The sequence below is a fragment of the Marmota marmota genome, unplaced genomic scaffold (assembly GCF_001458135.2).
Source record: "Marmota marmota marmota unplaced genomic scaffold, marMar, whole genome shotgun sequence".
NCBI classification, from domain to species: Eukaryota; Metazoa; Chordata; class Mammalia; order Rodentia; family Sciuridae; genus Marmota; species Marmota marmota.
In genome coordinates, this window is record NW_025999864.1 from 2,535,861 (window position 1) to 2,561,619 (window position 25,759).

The 25,759-nt window shown below is 38.6% G+C and overlaps 1 protein-coding gene across 42 annotated transcripts in view; it reads right to left on the reverse strand.

Annotated features, from left to right (window-relative positions):
- Ank3 (ankyrin 3) overlaps nucleotides 1-25,759 on the reverse strand; it is a 503,325-nt gene that overhangs the window by 314,197 nt on the left and 163,369 nt on the right. For 8 of the 42 annotated variants that reach the window (XM_048814085.1, XM_048814189.1, XM_048814137.1 and 5 more), the window contains exon 1: nucleotides 11,454-13,414. The exons of 2 other annotated variants lie outside the window; for them this stretch is intronic. In XM_048814085.1, the coding sequence (XP_048670042.1) occupies nucleotides 11,454-11,567 (114 nt within the window). In that variant the 5' untranslated portion in view covers nucleotides 11,568-13,414. Of the gene's footprint in view, nucleotides 1-11,453; nucleotides 13,416-25,759 lie in introns of those variants that run through there. 32 more of the 42 variants (XM_048814128.1, XM_048814115.1, XM_048814110.1 and 29 more) reach the window with 17 other exon arrangements.

A 25,759-nucleotide genomic window follows, 5' to 3' on the forward strand; every position in this document is an offset into this window, starting at 1 on the left:
AGTCCCCTCCCTCAAATTAAACTTTTCATTCACCCTTTTTTTATTGTTAATGGTAAACAAATATCAGTTCATGTGGGGTCTTTTCTATGCTAAAAAGAAAAGATCCTGGCAAAGCCCATGGTGATTCAAATATTTTTAGAAAAAAAAATGTCATCTGAAGTAGCTTTTGATGTCAGTGTTAATTTCTTACCTTTCTACAAATTGCATTTTAAATTCTAATCTAAGCTGTAAACATCTGACTGTTTTTGAGGCCAGCTGAGTAAGTTATTTAAAGCCAGCTTTTTCCACAGTTCTCTCATAAAAATTATGAGTATGAAATGGAAGGCCCCAGCAAATGTGCGAAGAGATGCATTTCAGAAACCAACAAATTCAGCCAACACAAAATGATTTTTCTACTTATCTTTAAAAATACAAACACTTGATGGGTGTGTGGCACACACCCGTAATCTTAGCTACTCGGGAGGCTGAAGTAGGAGGACTGCAAATTTGAGGACAGCCTCACCAATTTAGCAGAACCCTTCCTCAAGGTGAAAATAAAAAGGGTCCAGGATATAGCTTAGTGGTAGAGCACCCCTGGGTGCAATCTCAGGCACCCCCCATACATAGATAAAAACATTTGGGGAATTTATTATGTTTACATTTCTTAACCATTAATAGGATTATTTCCTAATAAATGTTTGAAGTGAAAGTGATTTGAAATGAAGTAACTTATTTATTACATCCAGAAATATCACCCTCCTACCTGCCAGACTCCATTGTATATTGTTCTTTTGGGAGAAGAAGAGAAATCATGAGTAGGATTGTACTAGGGATTTTCTAGCAGGGAAAAAACCCCAGCATGGTATTTCATGGTCCAGGAATGATTTATCTCATGGTGCTCAGTACAGTATTCTGTGAAAATGGTACTTCCAGGGGTGACTTGGGGGTGACAACAAGATGAAGTGGTAGGAAAGGCACAGGGATGACTGTGGGACTTTGGAAAGCTATCCACATTTTCAGAGTATAACTTCCCTAATCCAGAAAATTGGGACCATAATATCCATTCCATGAGGATTCAATACAGTAATCTACTTCAAGCACCTAACGAAGTACCTGGTAAGTTCAAGGATTTAAAGCTTAATAAATAAAAGAATGAATACATTCTTCCCATACTTTTGCCTCACTGTCCTTTGAAAAACAGAAATCAAGCTGGGCATAGTGGTGCACACCTGTCATCCCAAGGGCTCAGGAGTCTGAGGGAAGAGGATCACAAGATCAAAACCAGCCTCAGCCACTTAGTGAGGTCCTAAGCAACTCAATGAGAGACTGTCTTTAAATAAAATGCAAAAAGGGCTATAGATGTGGCTCTGTGGTTAAGCACCCCTGAGTTCAATTCTGATACAAAACAAAATAAAACAAACAAACAAAAAATAACCCAAAGAAAGAAAGAAAGAAATCAGATGGAGTCTATGATGAAAATGTCTAAGGAAAGACATCCTAGTTTCAGGCTTAGTTTTTCTTTTTGGTTTAAGGTGAATGGAAATATAGAAATACACTGTTGAAGCCAAGTGGCAGTTGTGGAATCAGGCCAATTGGTCAGGTACTGGGTAACTTGTTGTATGTGGCTGAAGAAATTTAGTGGCCCTAGCAAGTAACCATCTGAGAAAATATGAAGAAGGGAAATTGCTGGCAAATGGGGACAGCCAGTGAGCCACTCTGGGTTCACAAACTTGGTATAAAAGGTGGAAAAGGATTCATGAGGTCAATTATTCATAATAATCCCAAATTATCACAAAGCTATCACAACACCTCTGTCATGGCCATTCTGCCTAGAGGGAATGATACATTGGTTGGTCATGAATTATGTATTAGAGTGTGTGTGTAGTATCTTATATTGCAAAAGAAACATTTTGTTTCTTCTCAAATCAAAGCTATAAAGACTCTTCATTCAGCTCAAGTATTTTTGTTCAATAAATATTTCAATATTTACACTTTTCTTTTAAACATTAGAGATTGAACCCTGGGGTGTTTGACCACAGAGTTATGTTCCCAGTTCTTTTTTATTTTATTTTTTAAATTTTGAGACAGGGCCTCACTAAGTTGCTGAGGCTGGCCTTGAACTTGTGACCCTCCTGCCTCAGCCTCCTGAGTCACTGGATGCCTATGCCTGGCTTTTTTTTTTTTTTTTTTAAATATTTGTACTTGAATCAGCAAAATAAAGTAAAAGAATCATTTGATACTTCCTCCATCTGTGCATATGGTTCTTAAGCTTTAATATCTACGTAGGCAATCATTTAACCACCCAGAGAAACTAATTAATAACAGTGTTAATGAATGGAAAATGTAGTTAACATATGAGTCTTTGGGAGTATTTCTCAAAATGACAGATTTAATTCCCTAAGGACTACAAAGTCTGCAAAGAGCCAAACTGCAGGACTCAAATGGTTATTTGGGAACGGTGGACTAGTAGTAAAATTTCATTCAGCAAATCATTTTTGCAAATAATGTTCTGAATGCTTATGAGGTAGGAAAACTGTCAGAACATTCCTTAACTTACTCAGTTCCACTACCTCCTTCTTGACTATAGTCATGCAATTACATCTGAGAGTCCATACTGTAGGAGAGGAAGCGGGAAACTCTCGCTAAGTACTCCCTTTATGCCAGGAATCCGGTGAAATGCACTTATTTACAGTATCTCCATTTAAAAATTAATATTCTCATTTGATCAATATGGAAACAGGCCCAGAGAAATTTTGTTCAAGGCCACATAGCTAAACAAGAACAGTTTCAACATGAATTTATATCCAGACCCCATCATAAATTGTGATACTTAATCTCCCCATTTCTTTCTATATGGCTTACCTACACTATTAGTGTTTTTAATCCTCTTAAAATTTTCTGTTTTTATACCTTCTTCAACTGCATAGACCTCTTAAAAAGTTGTATTTTATCAGGATTAAAAGAAAAAATCACAAGAGTTCTAGAAGAATTGACAGGTATAAGTGTTTTACTACTTGACTTCCGGTACCTAGAAGATCTTGAACTTCCTTCCTTCTTCTGATCTTTCTATATCCTAATTCCATTTCCCATTCCTCTCATCACTCACTGACCCCTGCCCAGGACTGGGGATTGAACTCAGTGACTAGCAAATGCTAGGCAAGCACTCTACCGCTGAACTATATCACCAGCTGTTTCCCTGATGAGACAGTGTCTCAGTAAATTGCCAAGGCTGGCTTCCAACTTGGGATCATTTTGCCTCAGCTTCCTGAGTAGCTGGGATTATAGATGTGTGCCACCTTCCCCAGCTCTCTCCCATGCAATCCATACATCAGCCTTCTCCAATGACGGTACTGGGAAGCTTAACATCCTGGTAACCTCCAAGGTATTGATCTGGCAGATATCAACAGTAGTCTCTGTTCTACCTATTCTAATGAACTTCATCTGAGTTCATGCAGAACCAAGGATATGACCCTAATTAGTCAGATGACCAATGGCTAAAAAATAATTTACTAGAAGTCATTAAATTTAAATTGAAATCTATACATTTTATAGGCAGCTTCTGTACTGGGCAATGATGGGCCATCTTATTTCATTATGCCACTTTGGATCCATGACAGCATAAACTTGAGTGAATGGGATAAATGTCAGAAACAGACCTGACCCATATGCTGAACACCTGAGTTTCATTTCCATTGCTTTCTGCTCAATTCTTCTACTTTTATTTTATACAGATCAGAACACTGATTTGGACCAATTTATGGGAGACTGGTTGTTTTCAAATATTATCTTTCCATACAAATATTTATTTAGAGTAAAATTTGGATAAAATAACAGCATCTAATATTGTATTTAGATATTCCCCTTCAATATGTAAGCTAACATTACTCTGTGTACATATGTCAACAGTTTTTGTTTTGTTTTGTTTCAATGAATAGATTTCACTTAAAAATTCTTTTAATAGAAGTACATTAACTTTAGTAAAATGGTTTATACAGTTTGCAGATTTTTTAAAATACATTTTTAGCTGTAGGTGGACACAACACCTTTATTTTTATGTGGTGCTGAGGATTGAACCCAGTGCCTCACATGTGCTAGGCAAGTGCTCTACCACTGAGCCACAACCCAGTCCATTTGCAGATTTTCAAATAAATTTTTTTAAATAATTGCTGAAAGTTAAATCATTTACTAATTGTGTTTTCTAACATCTCAAATGTGATCATTAACCTTGTACCTCCATTACCAAAAACCCCAAGAAAACTCCTGTAGAGGTTCTGAAAGCCTGGGTAAGGGACTGAGAACCAGATTTTGGTTTCAAACACACCTGTATCTGTGACTTGAGGCAAGTTGTATAACAGACCCAAGCTTTGGTTAATGCCTCTGTGCATGAGGATAACACCATGTCATGACAGTGTTGATATAATGTCAAGTAAGATGAAGAAGGCAAAAGGCACCCAGCACACAGGAGATCCACCAAAAGTTGTTTCTTTCTATGGTCCTTTACCTCAACACTATAAGTAGAATCTAAACCAGAGAAGGTAGATGGCCCCATAGGTCTCCTCCTGCATGTTGCTAGTACCTATTACAGCAAGGTATACCTTAAGTGCATAAATGTTATGAAATGGCCAGATGCAGGTAAAAGGGGTATGATTAATTTATGCCTTTCCAATAATCTAACTAGAAAAAAAGCAAACTCTTGCCAAGTCCTATGCTTTTTCTTCAAGCATACCTATGAAAAGCAAACTTTTTCTATATTGATATTAAAAAAAAACCCCACACAAAGTAATATCTCTTCCAAGTTATATGAAGGGACAGAAAGGACTATGGGTCTGAAGAGTAGTGAAGAAACAGTTACCAGTAGCCAGGGTACAGAAATGTCAAAACTAATTGGAAATTTTAAAGTAACACATTCAGACATTAATAAATGTATGATCTATCTAACATGATCTTGCAGTGATCATAATGATAACTGATCAAGAAAAGAAAATGTTAATACTTAAACAGATGAGGGAAAAAAATATAGCGTGGTAGTAATGGGGAACAGATCCACCAGCAAATTTTATTTAATAACTTTCTTACTTCTAAATATCAAAAGTGCAACATCAAAGGACAAAGGTTTACAACTTTTCCCAGAGTGAACTAAGACTTTTTCTATCCTCCCTCCTCTAAAGAGTGGAACAGGCTGCAGCCAGATTAGTTCCCAGGAATCTAGCCTGCTGGACTTCAGTGAGTTAACTTATGGGTACAATCCCCGAAGGTTTAGGATGAAATTAATTCATTTATTCTTCTATTAATTCTGAACAACAGCAGCAACAACCAATACTATAAGGCTCTTCCTTTGTGCCAAGCTGTTCTAAAACCAACTCATTAAAATCTCATTAAAATCCTATGACTAAGCACATACTTTTTAGTACATTCATTTTGCAGGTGAAGAGACACAGAGAGGTCAACTTCCCCAAGGTCACACAGACACGTGATAGTGCCATCATCTGATCTCAGACAATCTTATCTACAGCCCATGCTGTTAATCATTGCATGATACTGGCTCTCGTCCACGGCCCATCTACCACCCACCTACCCACCCAGCAAGCACCAGTTTGTAACAGCAAATGATTATGACACATATCTGGCCTCAAGAAGCTCATAGTCTCCTGGTAAGCCAGACATATAAACACATAACTATAGTACAGAAGATTGAGTATGCAAATAGGGATACCAAGTTCCCTATAAACCTATAGTTTCTATACTTTCTAGAGCAGGTTCCTTGTATCTCATTGGGGACCACACAACCATGCCCCACAAAAGTCCAGCTGTTGCAATTTGAAACCTCACGTGGCCTGGCACCTTATACTATGGGTGCCACAGAAAACTAGCTGATGGGCATGAGGAAAACCTGTGAAATGTCAAGCAGTACCAACCTCCTGCAGCAAGAAACACTGAAGTTCATGCATCCTCAAACCTGTTCTCAAACCCTTCATTGTTTTAACTTTAGACTTCTAGAGTCTCAGATTCCAAGATCCTATGACCCACATTAAAGCCTAGGTCCAACTCTGACTAGTTACAGGATTTCAGGTGAATTCTTTGAAGGTTTTATCTATGAAAAAAACGGGGATGGAAACAATACCTACTCATAGATGAGAGGAACAGATGAGAGGGACAGAGGGAGAGAGAAACAGCATCCCCTGGGAATTCCTCTGCACATTGCCTGACATACCATCAAGCATCTACACATTGTCATGTTGTCCTTACACCAATGTGTCCTTGAGGATTTGAAGTCCTGGTGTTGGTCATTTTTATTCTTATCTTTCAAAAAATTTTTTTTTAAAAAAAGAGTACCTTTAGGCAAAACATTAAAATCTATTATAAAAATTAAGAAAAACAGGCCCATTACAATAGTGGGTTACTTAGAGACACAAAATCTATTTAAAGTTTCAGATGCATAAGAAATAGATGATTTACAAGATTTTCTGAAATAAGCTGACTTTGATGTATAGCTATGAAAATATTAATGCTGTTCACTACTAATGTCATGTAGGTGTGGTTAGAACACAGCCAGAAAGCTGGACTGACCCAACTGGAACCTCTCTCTCCCACCAACCACTGTGGGAACTTCTGGCAACTAACTTGAACGTTCATGCTTCAATTTCTTCATCTACAAAATGGAGAAAATAAAAACACGTTCTTTGTACGTTATCGTGAGCCCCTGCCTACAAAGCAATGTAAAACTTGGATACATAATAAATGGTCAAGAAATGTCCAGGGAGAAAAGACACAAATTCAGGAAACTTAATTCTTCATCTTCCCCTTGAAGCCAGGAACTTGGCAGTTACCCTAGAATCTGATCTCCCTTTCTCACTTCCTACCTATAATCCATTGCCAAGTTCTACTGAGTCTTCCCTTAAATATCTTTCGCATGCTACACCCCCTCTCCATTGGCAGAGTCTCCCCATGGTTCAGCCTCTCGGCATCTCATGCCTGGATCTCATCAGAGCTTCCTGACTGCTCTCCCTGCTGCTGTCTACGACACTGATGCGTGAGCAATGGCGCCAAACCATAAAGCTATTCACGGTCTGCTCTGCCTACAACCACCATGGAAGTTTCTCCCTCCTTTCAGCAGGCATGTTTCCAAACCCTATAAGGGGACACATGTGAGTCTTCATGCCCTGGCCCCCACCTATTTTTCTTAGCACAAACTCAGGCCTCCTTGGCTGAAAGCTTTCCAATATTGTTTATTTCCCTCATATTCAAATAGCCTCTCCTACTTCCATCATTTTGAGCATGGGGTTCCTGTTCTGCTTTGACTCCTCCTCTAAGGCTTAGTTTCACAGAGACTCTTCTGAGTCCATCAGAGTCATGTGGGGGTCTTTCTAAGGGCTCTTGTAGCTACTGACTTTTCAGACCTTAGCTTGGGTGATGGGTGATGCACTTGTCTTTATCAACTCTACGGGAGACACTCAACTGTTGCCACTACTCTTGGTTCAGTTTTGTCTCCAACATTTGATGCAATGTGTGGTCCACAGAAGTCCCTCGATAAATGTTTGCTAAAAGAATATGTGAATACAAGATGAAGCAATGAATATTTATTCCTGCTCTCCCACTGATTAACTATGAATTTGACATCACTACACAGAAATTATATTAATCACATAATTAGTTGCTACTTAGCCCAGTATCTAGCACTGTATCAGTTACATACATAGAAATGAACTCCATTATACTTTCTTTTGTAGTATAAATTTCCTTAGGTTGCCTTAAATGTTTTTGACAAAACATAGTCAACATATAGGAACATATATTCATATATTTAAAAATCCATTTATTGAATATATTAAGGTTATTATCTTGATATTTCTCACAATTGAAATGTATTTTATATATTTCGAAGAAATGACAAAGACAACAAAATATGCAGTTAATGTGGCACGAGAAGCTAGTGGCAACAAGGGATATTCAGGGACTATGTCTTGTACTACAAGAAGGGCATTTTTGACACAAACCATCATGGGTTCAGGGGAGGATGGGTCAGGGAGCCTGCTGGAAGAAGGGGGCATGAAGAGCTCCTCTCTAGTTTGTTTAGGCCAGGGACCTAGCATCAACACTTCTAGGGGCTCTCTGGATTTCTTTGGTGTATCTTCCACTGGCTGCCGACTAAGCAGCCCGTCAGGGAAGAAGTGTGAAGGGAAAAATGGAAAGAAGCCAGGGAAAGCAATGGGAAACTGTAGGTAAGAGATATTTGTAAATACATTGTTAAGCTGTTTCAAACTACATACTCATTAAAACCTCTTTTTATTTTTCCTTTAAGACAGAAAAATTGGTGATAAAAGATGAAGGTTTAGGGTCAGGTAAGTAGCTCAGTGGTAGAGTATGTGCTTAGCATAAGCAAGGCCCTGGGTTGAATGTAAAGCACTTAAATAATCAAAATATGCACCTACCCAGAAGCATTTCTTTTAAACCAATGGGAAGATTTCCTTTTTTCTTGACACTACTTCAGTTGTATCAAGAATAAAATACATCTTTATTAAAATTCAACTAACTATAAATTCCTAGTATAAAAAATCCCATGAAATTAGTAACATGTTATCTAAGTAGACATATCCAAAATATTATTTTGATATAAATCAATATGAAAAATTATTGACTTTTTAAAAATAAAATTAAGTTTTGGAATCTATGTAGTTTACATTTCAGTTTGAGGGCTAAGTTTTCATTGGAAATATTTGATCTGCATTTTATTTCATAAAACTTAAAGTAAGAAAAGTAAATTCGTATATTCAAATTGTTCCAAATACATATATTTGTGTTCTATTATCTGAATTAAACATCGTTTTTAGGCTTAAATTNGGGGGGGGGGGTACTGGTAATTACTTATTCATGGTTAGAGTATTCAACATAGACACTCTGTAACTCTTGTAACTCTCCAGTTTAAGAACCTGATGAAATGTGAATCCAGTGCTGTCTACATTATGATTTGATTATAATACTTATCAATAGTCCCTAGTGTATAACACTGTGTCATATAGATATCATCAAGACAGGTTCATCTGGGGCTTGCCCCAGCCTAAACTGCAAGATTGCCATGGTCCAAATTCTTTATTTTGTAAATCACACACTTTTAACTACTAGTAGATAATAGAGGCTTAGATACTTCCTAAACTTTTCTATTTTGTGCTTTTATGAGTACCCTCAGAACTACTTTTATGTAACTCAAAGATCCTAGAGGATACTTCTGCATAGGAATAGGAGCAACTATCCCCACAATAATCCAGAAAATTATATTTAAAAGCAGTTTTTTTTTTCTATTGGCATGGGGCCTATATTATAGAACAAAGTAGCCCACAGGCCTTAATTAGGATCTTAGAAGAAGAAAAAAAAAAAAAAACTCAGAGTCAAAACAATTCACTTTGTAGGGACTAAAGGTTAAATATGCTGTAACACTAAAAGAAGTCTAGAATGTGCCTTCAAAAATAACTGAATTTTTAACTCTGTACCAAAGTAGTCAATGAAGTAATTTGACTACAAACACTGCACCTGGCATAACACACTGGATCTTTGATCTGTACCTATTATACTATGTTATGAGTTAATGAGGACAACAGCAGTGAATGTGTGATCCATGAGCCACTTTCTGGATCTACTTCATGAGTGTCCTGAGAACATCTAAATCCGTTTGCACATTTACAATAGTGATATTGATATTTCTCCATGTTTCCTTCTGGTTGCTAAGAGATTTACATTAGACAGGCTCTGTTGTATTCATAACAAAGCATTTGGGTCCACAAAGCATTAGCTTCAGCTCAATGAGTCCTGAAACACCCTTTGCCTCACCCCTGCCCTGTTTTGCTTCCAAGTCAAACAGGGGCCCAGGCACAAAAGCTGCCACAGGACACTGCTGCACTGAAGCCTGGCAAGGCTAACAACTCTTTCACATGGTGTCGACTTCAAGGATGACATGGTATCTTTATACAAATATACGTCTCTTTCCTTATGTGTCTTAGAAGCCCATTTATCATGGTGTGAGTGGTGGGGTCAGAGATGTGTGGAGAAAGGGCAATCAGTAGTGACCTTCCCCAAGAAAAACCTAATATGATAAAACTAGAGCAGAATGTAGCAAGACATGGCCATTTCATAACCACCAGGCTGTTGAAGGCTTTGGAATACGCCTGCATACAACTTCTTACCCCAAGTTTGCACTTTTTTGAAAATGTATTCAAGAAGTTTATTTACAAGCATATCAAAGTGGGAACCATCTATATTTAACATCTTGCAGCTAAACATACAGTCCTCCAAATTCAGTCTCTCAAAGTCTGCTCTGCCATGAGGTGGAGAGCCTTCTCCTATAGACACCAACTCGGAAGAAAATGGCAAAGGGACCAAAAATAGCCACAGTCACTCCTGTACATGTGGCAGATGAAACCTGCATGTCATTTATAAGGCACATGCACCAATGCTCAGGGCAAATTAAGAATATCTTTCCCTTGGGGATTCTCACAAAGACACATAAAAATGCTTTATGACCTGACTTCCATATTTAAAGCACAGAGTTTTAGTCCATTTTGATTAATTGTCATGGAGGAAAAGGTGCTTTGGGGCCTTACTCCCAGCCAGTCCCTAGCAGTGTATTTAAGGGAAAGCCTCCAAACAGTAAGTACTCTCTGGCTATGAAAAAAAACACCACTGACCTAAAACACATTCCCTGTTCTCCCCCCCTGGCTTGGGGTATCAGTAGGGGATCATCCATGCCTGAGCTCAGAGCTCAAGCAATCAGTGCTAAAGGCTGCAGGTCCCGGCCATGTCACGGGAATTCCTGCATTTAGGATAATCACTCACCCAGCAGGCAAATGCAAACCTATGTGGTTTCAGCTTTATTTCACAACAGAAAGTTATTTGTAGCAGCTTATTCCCATTGTACAACCAAACTAAAAGCGCCTTATAGAAATGAGGGGCGCCAGGAAAGAGGAAAAGCAGCAAAGCAGGAAATGACTTTTCTGCTACGTCTTTAAGGTCACAGATCAGCCTCAGAAACGCATGCATGTGACACAGTTCCAGCACAAAAGCTCCTTTTCCACGAGACAGACCTCTAAGAAGTACAAAGCCTGACTCTCTGGCCTCTCCCTCAAAACTAAGTCACCGCAGTATATTTAACCTTGACCGGCTGTGCAGAAACTACTTTTTAACTCCCTCCCAGCACCTTCCTGTGTTGTGGAAACATGCCGGTGGTGCCTCTGTGAAGTGAGACACACCTTCCGCATAGCCCTGCAATCCCTCCCCAGGAGAAAAGCCTTGCCTGTCCACACCATGCCCAGCCTGTGGCCAGTCTCCACTACAGGGCTAGACCATCCATTCCCCGTTTACACACCCGATTGACACTCTATACAGCATGTGAAAAGACCCCCTTCACGCTTCTCACAGATGCCAGGAGGAGACTAAAACAAAAAAAAGAATCTAGGCAAGATCTGAGCTCTGGCATACATAGCTACCTTTTTCTTCCGATCCCGGGACCGTTTGCGATGTTTTCTTTTTTTCTCAGTCTCTTCTTCAGCATTGATCTCTAAATCCCTGTTTTTCTTTAATTGTGAGGCTGCATGAGCCATAATGCATTGAAAAAGATCCTGTTAAAGCACGCAGGGCTTCCGTGTAAAAGGTGATATCCTCAGGCACCTTTAATCAGGCGTGCAGCAGCATCCCACTCACTGGAGAAAAGCCTTTGACTGGAAGCAGGAAGACATTCAAAAGGCAGAGATGCTGGAGAAGCTGAAGCGTTTAGAAAGCCAAACGGTGGGGTCCAGACTCCATCCTACACCTTCCTTCACCTGAGCCTCGACACACGGGTGCAGCCATCGTAATGCATTTACCGTAGTGGAGACAGCTGGGACAGAGGAAGCTGTATTATGGCTGTATCCCCTGCCACCAGCTGGAAGTGTCTAAGTGATTCCTCGGAAGGGGGAATGCTGCAAAGGATGCTCCTCCAAAGGGAAAAAATCAAGAGTCACCACACATGCAGAAGCAAAAATCCAGCACTGATTCTCCAAAACTATTTTAGAATCCTTCAAAAAGAAAGAAAGGGCTGCAATTTATACATCACCACTAGATCAGCACAGAGCAGAATTTAACCCGTCATAGAATGGAGCAGTTCCTACTTTAGTTCAACTGCTGATGGTGACAAAAATATATAAAATAAGACTTCAAAAAAATATGCTCAATTTTCCTATGGCGATCCTGACTGCATTATGAGGAAAACAATGCATGCATTGCCGGTCTCAACAGTGTGTCCTTTATGCTGTTATCAGCCCCGATGCATTCTGTGGAGAGGGCTACAGAAGGGCTTGTTGTCTTTTAAAAACAACACGCTGATTACAACACATCATACAGAAAGACGTGGAGCATGTTTGTGTATGGAACAGATGCCCGATTCATAGGAGGTTCCCCAGGACTCTCCTCTCATGTGGTCCCAGGGTCAGAGAATGAGGAATCTGAATCTGCTGTAATCAGAGTTCGAGTCACTGAAATGCAGATTTGGCTTTCATGTTAGGGTTTGCTTCAATCACCTTACTATTTTTGCCACCTGAGTCCTCAATGACTGCAGCCTCTGAATATTCATTATGTGAAGTGAAGCAGCAGCAGTGCTCAAAGCCTGCCGGGTTGTCTTCTGCGAGGATGCACAGACTGGAAAGAATCTAATAAGTGGAAATCATTTACACACACACACACACAATACTTGGAAGAAATTGCTGAAATATCAGAGTGGGCCTAAAACACGTGGACCTGAGGAAAGAAACCCCAATTTCACCAAGAAAACAAGGAGAATAAAAAGATGATGTTCCACTGAAAAGACTTATTGTGTGTACTTAGAATTCTGAACAGCATAACCTTGGAGGTTGATGTAAGCAGCTTTGTGGGGCTGACTTTAAGGTGTGCAAAGGGTGGAGCACAAAGTCCAGCACATCCATGAGGATGCGGCTGGGGTTCTCTGGAGCACAAGTGTGAACCCTTGCCTGTAACTTTTCTGCGTTTCTGATGTGGAGATCAAAGATTTTCCCCTTTCTTCCTTTGTAGGGTCCTTTCCAGTTCTGCCAGGAGTGATAGAAAACAGGAAGGGAAAGACTGAGGCCCCACAGCATCTCAGTCTTACTTCAAGTGGACTGTACACTTCTGAAAACTATGTGCAAATCACTCTGGTCATAGTTACTGAGGGCCTACTACACGCACCACTGCTTATGTGTGCTTTCTACAGAAACTGACTTAATAAATAGAGTTCTAGAAAGTTTCTGTATTGCCTATGAAACCACTATTTGATGAAAAAAGGAAGGGGAGGGGAGGAATGAGAGTGGAGAATTAAATGTAACTCAGTCAGATGTGGGGGCACACTCCTGTAATCCAGTAGCTAGGGAGGCTGAGGCAGGAGGATCTCAAGTTCAAAGCCAGCCTCTGCAACTTAGCAAGGCCCTAAGCAATTCAGGAGACCCTGTCGCCCTGTCTCTAAATAATACACACACACACTCACACACACACACACACATAAAGTCGGGGGGTGGGGGAGGGAGGGCTGTGGATGTGGCTCAATGCAAAGTGCCCCTGGGTTCAAACAAACAAACAAACAAGAAAAGAAAAAGTAACTCAGACTTAAAAGTGAAAAAAACCACATTGGGCCTGCTGTAAAAAGTAGTGTTTCTGTACCAGGATATTTTATTGTAAAACTAATAATTGGGGTAAAGAGTTAAAATGAACACTTTCTGTACTTTTGTCCCATTTAAACCACCCTATACTTTTGAGGAACATTCATACAACTTCTTTTCCTTATTCTCTGCAAGTTGAAGAGGACAGCCAACTAGAAAACTGGCTGCTTTCCCACTGGCTCCTGAACCTTTTCTTTTAATTCCTTATAGACACTAATGATTCTTTAAAATGTTCTGTATTTATAAGTACCCTTGTACAAGGTAACATTTCCATCTGAGGCTGGCAAAGCATTTTATGTCTCATTGATCTCCATGAGCAAAAGCACACCTGAAAAAACAGGAAAATGAGCCACCGGTATATTTCAACCTATTTAGGTCTAGAAAAGTTCTTTGCTTCCCCCGAGTAATCAGAAATTGAGAATGCACCATGACTTTTAGGACACCATGGTGTGAATTTTCATCAACTCATTTTCCTTTATATAATATGTTAAAAATAAAAACTAAGGCATAGCATGTTTATTTGGATTTTCTTTCTTATAGAAAATTATTATTCTTTGAATAAGTCTTCCATTTCTAAACTGAACTCCAAACAGAAACTCTGCCAAGGAAGTCGGCTCTGTGGTCCTAAGTTTTTATTATCAGAAGACTAAAGGCTCAGCCCCTTCTTCTCCATCCAGCACACATCCTGTAAGGAAACTCCTAGTCTCTTTCTGTACTTATTTTCAATACACAGACATGGACCCAAGAGACCTAGGGATACTGGCTCCCCTACCCTAAATAATATACGATTTTATTATTTTCAATAACAAAATAAGTCTTTATTATGGCTGAAATTGAGGCATTAAAAGAACTTTTAAAAACCTTCATTTCAAACTTTTCTATGTAAGTCTTAAAAGTTTGATGTCTTTGGGGAGACCATAGAACTAGTACAAATCTTCAAACCGGAAGTGCCTCTCTAGCCAGAGCATACTCGTGTGTCTGAGGAGCATGGCAGGTCCCCAACTCTAACAAGAATGAGATGCAGACACCGCATTGTAGGAAACAATGATACAAAGTTCCGTTACTCTAGAGCAACGTCCTCAGTCCCACTCCACAAGGACAGCACTTGCACAGGATGTGGCTATCAGCCTGTGGACTGTCAAAGCTACTGACAGGAAAAGAATAACAATTCTTCAGTAATTTCCCAGGGGGAAAAAATTTTATTCTTATTTTATAAAAATCCTAAGTGCAAGAATTCCCAAACCATCCTTTCAAAATATAGGACAGGAGTGACCTTTTACTAGCCAAAGAGGACTTTCTTAAGTTGTACTGGAAAGGCAAGTATAATGAGTGCACCAGTAGAGCTGCCAGGCTGAGCTGAAGGCATGGTGTCCTGGAGCCCCATCACTTTGGCTCCCCCAACATTCCTCTGAAAGGTTGCTTTGATGAGCACAATTTGGAAGCCAGCACTCTGCAGCCAAGAGTCCCAGTCTTCTTCTTGCTTGTCCCTTTTCACTAGGAGCCATGCAAAAAGTGACTCCTCTTAAAATTTTCATTTTATTCCACATTAATTCTTAATTCCTTGCTAGGGATAATGAGTGTCATCTAGAGTACTTGCTGCCTATGCATCATTAGACCATGAAACTATTACAAAAAAATAAAAATAAAAACCACTTTCAAGTTTGGCAAATGGAGTCGTGGTTATACCCCAAATAATATCAAATCCAGGAATCAAACAATTGTGACTAAATATTCCACTGAAAATGAAGCCAAAGCAATTCACTGGGAGGTTTTACAGTCTTTCAATACCAAAGCCAGAGAATTTTCTTCCTCCTCAATTTTTGCATATACCTCTCCAAGATTTCATGGCAAGCTTTGAAAGTTAGTTCAGCCGATTGATAACTTGCCTATGCTGAGTTGTCATTTCACATTGTCAATTCAGCTCAACAATGTGGAGACACAAACAACAATGCACGCGATTTCTATGGAGATGACACTGCCACTTGGAGATTCTGAAGTTACAATAGCTGTGCACTTTGAAAAGATTTGTAGTGGTGTGAGAAGTGGAAGGGGAGGTGATGTATAAATTAGTGGAAATGGGGGAAAGTGCAAAAATGAAAAAAGAGATGACTTTTCTAAGCCTACTCCAGGTTCTCAGTGACAAAATAAGTATATGTTTTGATGGAAGGAAAACCATTTTGTGCTGCACCCACTCCAGTTTTCTCAGCAGCAGCAGCAGCACAGCCTCACCCTAAGAGACAGTCAAAATATTATTCCTTCACCAAGAAAAATGGATCTATTGTCATTTCATTAATTTTGGAATCCTAGATAGAGATGATATCAAGAGACCTTGAGTAGTTTCTGAGTGGTGTGGGGGACAAGAAAGAAAACAATCACTAAATCTGTCAATGGTTATAAATGAGAAGCAACCTGGGGGACTTCTGAAATCCTAGTCACAGGAGTTTTTAGATAAGACACATGATGTCCTTATTTAAAAAAAAAAAAAAGTGTGGCTGGATATCCCCAAAGGACAGAAGGTCCACATTCCTTGCAGGGAGTGGTACCTCTGGACTCATGAGCACTGGCCTTGGTACCATCTGTCTTAGCATTCAATCTGTCTTCCTTCCCCAGAGTGTGCTGTTCATCCTACTAACCAGTCTGACCTCAGCACTGGAGAGAAAGCCAGCTGGTCCCTGGCATGCCAGCTGCTTCAGTGACCTCACATGGGCAGATGGGGGCAGACATGCAGGGATGGCCTCCCCATGGACTCTCCGTCACACCCACACTGGTCAGCAGAGAGGAGATCTTTCTCTGTATGTGGAAGGCCCTGAAGATACATCCCTGATTTCTGCCTCACCTGGGAGAGTGGACTGGTAGTGCTTGGCAGGGCACTGAGGAACAGCTCACACCAGGAGTGGTATGCAAACAAAGCAAAGGGGCCATGCAATTTCCCCCTTGAGCGCCTCTTCTTAGAGAAGGCAGAAGCAAGGCCAGCTAGCTCTGAAGATATCCCCTCACTACACCTGAATGCACTGCTTTAAGGTGATAGGAGGTGCTGGAATTTGGAAATAAAAGAACATATCTAGGAAAGGTTTATTAAAAGAAATAATAATTTGCACTAACACAGTAGCCTATACCCAAATGTGGCTACTCATCCTGAAATAAGAAGAGTGTAACCAGAAAACTGAATTTTGAATTATATTTAAAAATTTAAGCCTAAAAACGATGTTTAATTCAGATAATAGAACACAAATATATGTATTTGGAACAATTTGAATATACGAATTTACTTTTCTTACTTTAAGTTTTATGAAATAAAATGCAGATCAAATATTTCCAATGAAAACTTAGCCCTCAAACTGAAATGTAAACTACATAGATTCCAAAACTTAATTTTATTTTTAAAAAGTCAATAATTTTTCATATTGATTTATATCAAAATAATATTTTGGATATGTCTACTTAGATAACATGTTACTAATTTCATGGGATTTTTTATACTAGGAATTTAACCCAGGGCACTTTACCACTGAGCTACATTCCTAACTCTTTTTTATTTTCATATGGGTCTTGCTTTAAGTTACCCAAGTTACAGAGGCTGGCTTTGAACTTGTGATCCTCCTGCCTCAGCTTCCTTTATTGCTGGGATTCTAAGCGTGTACCACCATACCTGGCACTAACTTCACTTTTTAAAATCTTTGAAAATGTGGTGATTAGAAATCTGAAATGATGTGCATGACTAAAGTAGTCTTACGCTAAAAAAAAAAGCCCTGTTTGCCAAAGTATGTCTTCCTGAAGGTAGCAGTTTCTCCAAATAAACATCAGAGGACACTTTTCAGTCAGTCACTGTTTCCTATAGGAAGGCATGAAGCACAAAAACTCGGTTCTCAGGCACTTTGCTAAAAGAAGCATCTAAGGACTCCCCTACTCACTCACTCTGCTGGTCACTGTGTCTGGTCTCTGGGCCAGGCTCATGAATGAGAGAAAGCCAAGCAAACCAACATTTAAAACATACATGTAGGTGCAGCAGAAGAGGCTGTAAGCACGTAGAAGATAGAATGAAAAGGTCCAAGCTCCAAACAGTGCTTTCTAGGTGAGGAATGAAGACACTTCCCCATCCACAGATTTTACCGTTTCACCACTGAACCCCACATGCCCTAATCAACACAGCCAACTTCTCATGCACTGAACAGACAGTATGGGATTCCCTTTGCCCCTGAGTACTGTTGCAAGTGTCAGTGGTACAGTGGTGAAAAGCCAATGAAGGTCACTCACTAAAGCTTCCAATCTTACTCACACAGGAGGAGACAGCAAATAAGTAATAAGATAATTTCACAAAGTAATAAGTGCTATGAAAAGAAAGATAGGATGATTGAATTGGAAGTGCTTGGGTAGTGGATACTTGTTAATAAGGCTCTTTGCTTCTTTCCATGCTTAACATTTACCAGGAAAAATAAACAAGATAGCGAGGAGTCAATTGAATTAGGTATTCCACTCTATTCAGATAGCAATTCTCCAAAATTATCCTCTAAATCAAGAAAGTTATTTGATAGTGAACCATGAATGTTTTCTCTCAAGTAGCATGTTTGATTCTGATACATTTAATATTGAAGATAAATAATAGGCTTCTGTATCACTTATCTTCTATGTTGTCTGGATAATTATAGCTCCCATCACCTTTTTATTAGTAGTTTAATAACAATTCTAAAGAGACTGATGGAGTATGACTGCTGAATAATGGTATATATTTTCCTAGGTACTTTGTGGAAATGTGTTTTGTTTCACAGCCAAACATAACATATCCTATGATTTAATATTTCACTGACTTCTTGTTCTTTACTATTGATATGATAATTATATTTAAGGTGGCCTAAAGGAAAAATAATGCAAGTGATCAAACTAACATATTCCATTACTAAGTCCCTGAGACCTTAGAAATCCTTGTTCTTCTAACAGTTCCTGTGTCTCTGTTAAAGGTAAAGGTTCTGAAGTCTCTCTCCCAGCATACACACTTTGTGATGCTCAAATACAATGACAGGGATGAGGCAATGATTGATGTGTCTCCCCTTTTTCTGTTGTTGTATTCTGATCAAGATATAAGGAGAGTAAGCTCATTTTGAAAACATTTCTTTTAAGAACTCTGATCATTGCTGATCATGTGGAAAAGGGATGAAATTGCACACAGAAAGCAAACAGTCTTATTTTGAGGGAATGAAGCACTTAATTAGTTCATTTATGGGGCCATACTAACAATGGCCAAGGGCAGAATAACAGCTAAACACTATGCCAGATACAGTGTACACAACCTGTCAAATTTTACACAAAAGTCAGGTAATAATTCTTTATTATAATGTGGGACATACCAACTCTGAACATATTTTATGACAATAATAAAATAATTCTTTTTTTCTTGGATTTAGCACTGACTTACAGGCACAGAAAGAGCTGCATGCAGAACTTATAGCCCCATTCTTCTGCAAAGTGGAAACAACTTTTGCTTCCTCCCGATCTTACCAATAGGTTTCAACAACTCATGCCTATACACGAGCATCACAGAAAACATGCAATACTCTGAAGCACAGGATGGACTAGTGCAGCCTGGCACTGGGGTCCCTAAGTGGGTTGGGATTTCCTCTCCTCTTTCCTGTCCCACCACTTGGGAAGTTCTGGTAGGTTTCTTTCATATTGATTTAGAATTCACATGGTAAACCATTAAGCTTCATGTCCCACAGATTTGTAACTTTTTACTTGCCTTTCTTTTACCATGTCAGGGTATGATCACAAGTTATTAAACTTCGAATAGTGAAAACATCCTGTTACATATTTAAGGGAAAATGTTATGAGGCCCTTTAGAAAAGATAAAAAATGAGACCAATTTTCTCATTCTTTTCCAATTTCTCTTTAAAAAGAACCAAGTATCCAAAGTACATGTATGAAGACTCGAATTGGGTGTCAACATACTTAATATATAAACAGAGATATGAAAAAATTGTGGTATATTAGTGTAATAAGAATTGTAATGCAAAAATAAAAACAAAGTACATGTACAAAGGCAGGAATTGGCATGAATGTACTCTATACAAAGATATGAAAAATTGTACTCTATATGTGTAATAAGAATTGTAATGCATTCCGCTGTTGTGTATTTAAAAAAAATAAAATCAGGCTGGGGTTGTAGCTCAGCGGTAGAACACTCGCCTAGCATGTGTGAGGCCCTGGGTTTGATCCTCAGCACCACATAAAAAATAAATAAAGGTATAGTGTCCAACTACAACTAAAAAAATAAATATTAAAAAAATCAGTAAAACTAAAAAAAAAAAAAAAAAGAACCAAAGTAAAGGGGCAACTTCTTTTCAATACTGTAAAATTTAGTTCAACTCGGGCAGATTTCATCCTACTTCATTTTTGTATCTTCTAACATAGGGATGAGCAAGATAAAGTGTCAGATAGTAAATATTTTAGGTTCTGCAGGCCAGGTACTCTGTTACACCTTCTGGAATCGGCTGTACAAAAGTAGCCAGAGACCATACGTTAATGAACATGGCTCTGATTCAAACTTTATGACACTGACACTTGAATTTCATGTGTTGTCAATATTATTCTTTTGGTTATTTTCTAGTCTTTTACTAATGTAAACAGCATTGTTAATTGTACGCTGTACCAAAATCAGGTTAGAGCTGGTCCATAAACTATAATTTGCTCACCCCTCTTCTAAGGCATCACACTGAGTTATGCTTGGACGGTCTCTAATGGATGGCAGAATCAAAACCCAATATCTAGAATATTTACAAGAATATACATGTTTCTTTGATATAAGGAGAGTAACTAAGAACAGAGTTGGGAGGAAGAGCATGAGAAGAAGATTAACATTAAACAGGGGTGAGAGGTGGGAGGGGAAAAGGAAAGAGAAGGGAAATTGCATGGAAATGGAAGGAGACCCTCAGGGTTATACAAAATTACATACAAGAGGAAGTGAGGGGAAAGGGGAAAAAAAAACAAGGGGGAGAAATGAATGACAGTAGAGGGGGTAGAGAGAGAAGAGGGGAGGGGATGGGGGATAGTAGAGGATAAGAAAGGCATCAGAATACAACAGACACTAGTATAGCAATATGTAAAACAGTGGATGTGTAACCGATGTGATGCTGCAATCTGTATACGGGGTAAAAATGGGAGTTCATAACCCACTTGAATCAAAGTGTGAAATATGATTTGTCAAGAACTATGTAATGTTTTGAACAACCAACAATAAAAATTAAAGAAAAAAAAACAACAAAAAAACATGACCACATCCACAAGATAAAAGCGAGCAAATAAATGTGAAGTTAAATTACAGAAGAATGAATATAAATGACCATTATAAGCATATGAAAAAGGATATTCAATTCCCCTATATTAAAAATATAGAAAACAAAACAATAAAAAAAGAATATACATGTCTATGCACTTACATATATGCAAATACACACAGGTGTATGTGCACATACATGTAATACCCACAGAAATCTACTCTGTGGACTTGAACACGACACCTGTCATGTGAGTGATGGAAAGACGCATGCTGCTATGTGCATTTCCTACACCACATTCATATGGATAAAATTTCTTTAATTTACTTCTTTAACAAATAATTCATGGGGTATCTCATTTATTCAAGTAGCATAACTCATACATGCTGAAAAGACACCCAAACTCAACAAATGCCCACGACATCTGGTTCACCATGTTCTAGGTCCTTCCCCGGGTGGGAAGAAGATAGAGGAAATACTGACACTTTACACTTTATTTGTAGTTTAGTATTATATTCTGTATATTTTCTACTAAGTTACTTTAATTACTTTGCTGAGTAAGGTATAGGAATAAGCAAATATTTATGAAGAATGTTCTGCCTATGAATTCTGTACTAAAACTAATGAAAAACTAAAGAAAACATTTTATAAAAACATCAGCATCATGATGAGACTAACACGTTTCTTTTCAGCATTATTTCATTGAAGAACTAAAGTTGGAGTTTTCTTAATAATTAATGAATTGTGTGAATTTCAAACAATTATCTGGCAATTAAAGATGTGGAAGCTACAGGAAGAACAAGGTTAGGTCTCAAAGTAATACCTAACTCTCTCTGAAATCAAGAGGCTTGTCCTTTAAGAAATGTAAGGTAGGTCTGTTCCCTTGTTCCACCCCATCCCCCACACCTCCACACATATACTAAATTATTATTCAGAGAAAGGGAAAGGCCAGATGGTTTTGGGGATTAGCAACTAGGAAAGGACCAAGTTTCACCTCAAGGTTGTTATTAAATTCTAGCACAGATTGGCAGGGAGACAAAATTGGGGCCATCTGAGAGCTCTTTGGGAGTCTTGGTCCAGTTCCTAATGAGCAGGTGTTGACATGGAAAAAGCTGCCTGAACAACAGAGCCTTGGGCTCAGAGCTGCTGCAGGCACCTGGGCGTACTGAGTCCGCCCCTGGCCCCCTCCAACCCCAAGGAGCCCCGTACTCAGCTCTGGACACCCCGCCATCTGTGTCTAGATGTTGCTCCTTCCCACAGCAAATCAAATAAATCAAATCAATAAAAAAATTTAAAATCTGTGGTCTATTCTGCACAGGTAGTGATTTCACAGCACTTTGTTCCACTCTAAAAAAATTCTCTCCAGAGTGCATCTAATTTAAATCAGATCGAATTTGGGTTCCAGAAAGTGTCAATACTCATTCCTAGACACGCTTGAGCATCTCAGACTGCACACTCTATTAACCACTTCATGGGTGGAAATTGGCTCAGTCAATGAGAATAAAATACGTATCACAAGCTCCAAGTTTTTTGTTGGTTATGTTTTGGTTTTTTTGGTAGCCATAGTATTAAGATCTAACAAGATTTGGCCAAAGTCTACATTCCCCCCCATGAAGATAGTGGGATTTACTTAACAAAAATACCACTTTACCACAGATGTGTGGTGTATGCTACCCTGTCGGTGAGCTCCTGAGACTGCAAGACAAGCACAGTTTTAACAGATGCAACATTACAGCTATTTTTAACGATAATTTTCCAGCCAATTCGATTTTTTACAGACTTCAGACCCAATGAATATTTGAGTTACAGGAAAGGAATTAAAATGCTGATTCTGCATCTAACCAAAGCTTTTTACAAGTCTTTTTCTCAATAATTATGGGTTATTTAAAAAATAAAAATATCATGCTTTTTAGAAAACAGTCTTTATAAGGACTTCTGACATTAGCAAAAGCTAAAATCCTGAAGTGACTACTGCATCTCATGAGGCCATGTCTTATTAGAGTGGCAATGAGACCAGCCTTCTGTATGAGGAGACCAGTCCAGATTATAGGTGAGCATAGGTCTGAGACAACAGTATGTAGAGTGGACACAAGAAATACAAAAATTCTGAAAATGGGCTGTGTAGTTTCTCTGTGAAAGTATTTTTTCAAAACTTTTCTTACGTCTTCAACATAAATCCATTCAAAAATTCTCCAATTATGGATAAAAACCAGAAAAACAAAAAACTAATGTGATCATTGTGCTAAGTAAAATAATAGTGTGTGATTGATTATTTTAGATACCTCACAGTGGATTCAATCTCAAAGAACCAAAGAGTAGAATTGTGAGTGCCTAGGACCAGGGGAGGTGAACTGGTACTTGCTAATCAATAAGTTTCAGTCAAGCAAGATAAATAAGTCTAAACCCTGCTGTACTATAGTATCTGTAGTATGTGTATGTATGTATGTGTGTGTGAATATATATATATGATCGTCAATAATATTGTCCTACACTTAAAAATTTGTTAAGGGGGTAGATCTTATGGTAAATATTTTTACCATACAAGCAAAAAGAGACCACTATTCAAGAAGCATAGGATAAAATAAATATTTTTATTGGTGAGTATTCATTATGATTGGTGGATTAAATTGTGGCATATTTGCAAATACATAAAAACATAATTGAATCAATTTCACTCCCCAATACCTCCCAGGTTTCTTCCTTCCTAACCTTGATCCCTTTACCTTTCTGGTCTCCTTAAACAAAATATCAAGTAGAAATATATATTTTTTAAAATTATACTGTCCCTATTCAGAAAGAGCCATTATTAACATTTTGCTTCCTCTTTCAAGACTTTGTGTATATGTATTTTAAAGTAACTATTTTACCAAAAATAATATCAGGCAAGTAGTTTACAATCTGCTTTAGAATATTACATATATTTATACATATATTATACATAAATAATATATGTACATATATAATGAACATCCGTAGAGGTTAACTAAATACTCTTGTGTAACTTTTAAGTGGTTATATAATATTCCACATGATGAATATGCCATATATTTTTTATCCAATGCCCAATTATCATGCATTTGTATTATCTTCAACTTTTCTGTGAGAGAAATAATGCTATAAAGGAGCACTTATCCATCAGATGAGCTTACATACTCATAAGAAACACATTTTTAAATTTTTAAAGTAGATTTTTAAAGTAGATTTCTGAAAAAGTAAAACACTTGATGGCTGTCTAGCCAGTGTCTATTTCAGGACTGGTGGAATTAAACTGAACTTCTATTATCTCCCATTCCTAGCTCCACTTACGTTTTCTTCACCCAAGAATTGCTCTATTAGCAGAAAGAAATAGAATCCTGGATAAATACTTTACCTGTGCTAAGATAAATCATAGCTAAGATGAAAGGTAGGCAATTTATCAACAGCTATAGATAATTTATAGTTTCAATTTTAATGATTCAAGTCCTAAGCTGTGTTTTAAGCCTAAAGTCAGTACTGCCATAATCATATTTATTAGTGCCTCATTCTGAATTCTTCAGGTGTTATGGGACAAAAAGGTTTTAATACCAACCAAAAAAAAATAACTTGGATCTTTACTGATTTGTGGTTATGCACATAACCAAAATATGTATTTTTTACAAAGCAAAAACATTAGCAATCAGAATTTCCATAAGTATTAATGGGGGAAATGGCTGCCTTTGATGAGACTCCAAAGAACTTCCTATGCAGTAAGACAAGGAAATATGCACAAGGACTCCATCTCACAATATTGAAGAACTCAGACGAACTACACAAAATTACCACATCCACGACAATCACTTTGTAACAAGATACCTTAAAATACAGTAGACGGAAAAAAAAAATGGTCCTACAAGCCCATTTGCTTGGAACTGGTAGTTATTTTTTCATGCTGCAAATCAACATTGTTTTTGCGACTGCTTTGGACAAAGGAACAGGACGAAAGCAATTTTGAAATAGTACTAAGTGCAGGCCTCAAAGAGAATTTGCACACTTGCAGTTCTCTCTGGGACTGTTGCCAAGCCACCCCATGAACAAGCCTGGTTAGCCTGGTAGACGTGTGATACATGTGGCCCAGCACCCCTATGCACCACTGGCAGCCAAACTCCAGGAGCAGAGGCATCCAGCACAGTTAAATACTTATTATTTTAAATCACTAAGTCTGGAGTGATGTTTTATATACTATAGGCAACTAACACAAAGAAGGCAGAGATTGTGAATTACAAATACCAGACATAAATGAGGATGTATCACTATAAAGCCTACAGGAACTTTAAAAAGTATTACTAAAAACTGTCAATAGGGACTCGGCTATGGCTCTCAGCACATCACAGCTCTAGAGGGTTCTGGGGGGGAAAAAATATAGCATGTGGCACGAGTCCCCTCAAGGAACACCAGAACAAGAAAGAGAAACTCTGTTCTAATCCATCGTCCCTCCAGGGCCTCTGAGACAGGTTGGTCTTTGGAGGACTCAGCTGGATAGTTTGTCTTGGCTCCACATGGTCTCTCACCCTTTACCAGGCCAGCACAGATGTCTTCTCATGTTGGTCTCTAAATTCCAAAGGAAAAGAAGATCCTAATATGCAAGGGCTTGGAAAAACCTCAGCTTCTATTGGGCTTGCTGGAGAGCTGGGGAGATCTGTCCAGGTCCTGCTGAAACTGGAAGGACAAGTAAGGAGTAAGACTGACTGAAGTCTGCAGCGCGCGCTGGGAAACGAGGAGATAGCGACGCAGGGATACAGCGCTGCAGTTTCTGCCAGCCGTGCAAGCACCGTACTCAGGGCTGAATTCTGGGTTCGAGACAGGGGAAGGAAGCAGTCCATCTCGGTT